Here is a 3,545-nt window from a genome sequence, read left to right on the forward strand (position 1 = left end):
CTTTAATAATCTAAATATAGCAGATGGTCTCTGTTCTCTCTCTCTTATTTTAAAAAAATGGTAAAAACAAATACCTAATAATACACGCACACACCATGCCCAAGATATAGTCATACGTTATATTATAATTTCATTCATGTTTCCATTTCAGGACTGCTCAAATCTAGTAGTCCCAGTCGCGTAATTAATGTGAGCTCAGCTGCTCACTATTTTTGCAAGGAATTAAACTTCGATATCAACTTTGAGAAGAAGCCATACCCTGGTTCACTCTATGTCTATAGCCAATCCAAACTGGCCAACGTCCTTTTCACCCTAGAGTTGTCTGAAAAAATGAAGGGCACAGGCATGTAAATTCTTATTACTGAATTGATAAGAAAATATTAAATTTTTTGAAACAAGTCTTAGTGTATATTTTAATTTGTATTATTTATTTCCATGATTTAAATACATATATATTTTTTCCCCTATAGGTGTTACTACAAATTGTCTTCATCCTGGCGTTGTTAACACAGAAATCATACTGAAGGAAAATAAGAAATTCCTTAACTACATTTTTGCATTCTTTTTCTGGAGTATGGGCAAGGTTGGTATACCACACACAACCATTTCATTCATATTTCTCATTACAAAACTGTATTGCCAGTCTTCATTAATGACATATATAATAGGGGAATATTTTTTAAAAATTATCTGTAGTGACAAAAAAAGATGAAGAAAAAAGAGCATGAAGTAGAATTATATATTTTCATTAACTTTTACAGGATGAGAAGTTAGGAGCACAGACAACCATTCACCTTGCAGTGGCAGAAGAAGTTGCAAATGTGTCAGGAATGTATTATACAGATTGTAAGGTAAGGGCTCAATAATCTATCTGAAACATACTTGAATTATTTCTTTCTGTTAGTGCTAATTCATCATGCAGTTTCATTAAATTAACCTTACTGATGTGTACTTTTTCTTTGTCCAAATAATGGTCTCGCCCCAAATAATAAATGAAGTAAATTGCACACTTCTGAGATTTATGATAAACTGAATAACATTGGTGGTAGTTATTTTCATGCATACAATGTATTTTGTTCTTTCATCATCTGAGAAGGGGTACAATCACCTTATTTTAGATTTAACTTCAAGCTCCCCACAAGAACAAAATTCACACTTTATGATTTCTTTGGCCTTTGTCATAGAAGTTTTGTTATACTGTTGTAATACTAGTTGTATGTTATTACCATTTGCATGTGACATTAGGCCAAAGTTCCATTGAAAGAAATTATAGGATATTCATTACAGTTAAAGCTCAAAAGCCCCTCAACACTAAAGTATCAGTACATTCTGCTTTCAGATGCTGTCTATTATAACTTGAACCTTACATTTAAACATGTAAAATCAGTTAATTCATTGATCATTGCTGATATTTACAATCTAATTAGTTTACCCAAATAAATTTTCATTACTATGAAGTTTTGTGATAACATTTTCTTGGTGTGAATAAATAAAAAAAATATTGAATCTTGTATAAATCCAAGGTATCATAAATTAAAGGTCATTTTTGGAAAATCATAGTTTATTGTGAATTCGGTACCAATAATGGTTGTCTTTCAGATCACCAAGCCCTCAAATTTAGCCACTGATAAAGGATTAGCCAAGAAGCTGTGGGAGGTCAGTGAAGATTTGGTTGGACTCTCCCAGGAAGAGAACTACAAATGAGAACTGAATCATTCTGCAGGAAATATTGCATCAATACTTTCTAATAATGTCTGTCACATTGCAATATGTTACAGATGTGTTATAGATTCTCCTTCCAGCTAGTAGAGGAATTTTCCTAAGGGTCTATTGATTCTGCATTTTAAGAGGATATCTTGAAAATGCTGTATTATTAACTATAACAGGATTCTGATTCTACTGTTAATAAAGGAAAAATAATTTTAAAAATCCCTGTAGCAAATACTTGTACATATTGTTGCTAGGAACCGGTAGTAAAAACAAGGACCATAAGTGTTGTATTTCTTACCCTGTAAAACACAAGGAACCCTAAAAAGATCTAAGCAGTAGTATAGCAACTTACCCAGTAATCAAATAGACACCTTACATGAGGGCCCTTTTGAAACACTCCTTTAGAATTTAGAGATATATTTATGTAATAAATACTCACATGGTCATTCTTAAAAAAAACAAAAAAACTTATGATTTCATTCTCTTCCTCAGCATTAGCATGATCATTGTCATATGTTGCAGCCTAAATAATCAGTCAATCTTTAATGATTTGTCTTGTTATTACAGTTTTACCCACTTTGTTCATCCTATTTGTTATTGGCAATGGTTTATGTAACACTATCCTCCTAGTTCTCCATATATCATGCTCTAACATTGCAACTAGTATTCATTCCCAAACTTTTTACATTCCAGTTGATTACAATATATACATCCTTGTTGTTCTGGAAATGTTAACTAATGGCTAAGGTGCTGTCCTTGCAGCATTGTTTACCAGTGCTGCCCTTTCCTAGTTGAATGAAGCACCCTCCTTACATCAGAAACATTACCTTGTGACCTCTGCACTGCAAAGCCAGCATTTATCCCAGTGAACCACATGGTCAATAATTTGGAGAATATATATATATATATATATATATATATATATATATATATATATATATATATATATATATATATATATATATATATATATTATATATGTGTGTGTGTGTGTTTTCTTTCTTTCTTTTCTTTCTTTCTTTATTTTATTTTATTTTCTGTCCTTTTCTTTTTTCTTTCTTTATTTTCTTTTTTTACCAAATGCAAGGAAGGCAGGCAGATTAAAAAGCAGTGCTTCATATATTGGTAAGAAACTTACTTGCTTGTCACATTTTCATTCATCGGAAAGCAATATCTCTCCTTCAATTAGAAAGAATCCAGTACTAGAGTCCATCCCAAATATGGGCGACTGCTTTAATATTTCCATCATGATGTTTGTATTATAGGCAACAAAACACCATTAAAATTTTTATAAACAACCAGGTACAGACATTATTCTGGCAAAGCATAATAAAAATTGGAATTCAAACTGAACACTACGTGATTGATATGAAGTCTTTGAAAGGAAATGGAATCCTGATCACATGCAAACCACTTTTCCTTTAGTGTATGGGTTTATGCAAAACAGTATGGCAGATTCACAAGAGCCATGACCCATGGCTCCACGACTACAAAGGCCCTCTGTTGATGCACAATCCTCACTGACCTTTTATAATGGAGGTCAGTGGTAATCACACATTCTTGTATTTTTATTACATAACTTGATCGATTGTTTGCTATACAGTTTCGTTTCTTTATATATATTTTTTCGTTTTTTACCGCTCTCTGTTAATCAATATATCTTGCAACAACGGACCTGAGTTCCGAATTAAAATTTATTATAAGCGGGTTGCTATATATTAGCCTGACATATTCTCAGTAAATGTAAACATTTTTTGCATTGTAATGTGTTCAGTGCAAGCATAATGATTAGAGATATATAAGACCAAGAGTTTGTCTCAAAAGAACTTAAACTA

The 3,545-nt window shown here is 31.9% G+C and overlaps 1 protein-coding gene across 2 annotated transcripts in view; it reads left to right on the forward strand.

Annotated features, from left to right (window-relative positions):
- The window catches only part of LOC119574590 (retinol dehydrogenase 11-like), a 7,728-nt gene extending 5,736 nt beyond the window's left edge, over positions 1-1,992 (forward strand). For both annotated transcript variants that reach the window (XM_037921882.1, XM_037921883.1), the window contains exons 6-9: positions 152-343; positions 471-583; positions 762-851; positions 1,600-1,992. In XM_037921882.1, coding sequence (XP_037777810.1) covers positions 152-343; positions 471-583; positions 762-851; positions 1,600-1,704 — 500 coding nt within the window. In that variant the 3' untranslated portion in view covers positions 1,705-1,992. The remainder of the gene's footprint in view (positions 1-151; positions 344-470; positions 584-761; positions 852-1,599) is intronic.
- Positions 1,993-3,545: the final 1,553 nt, after the last annotated feature.

This window comes from Penaeus monodon, chromosome 6 (genome assembly GCF_015228065.2).
Source record: "Penaeus monodon isolate SGIC_2016 chromosome 6, NSTDA_Pmon_1, whole genome shotgun sequence".
NCBI classification, from domain to species: Eukaryota; Metazoa; Arthropoda; class Malacostraca; order Decapoda; family Penaeidae; genus Penaeus; species Penaeus monodon.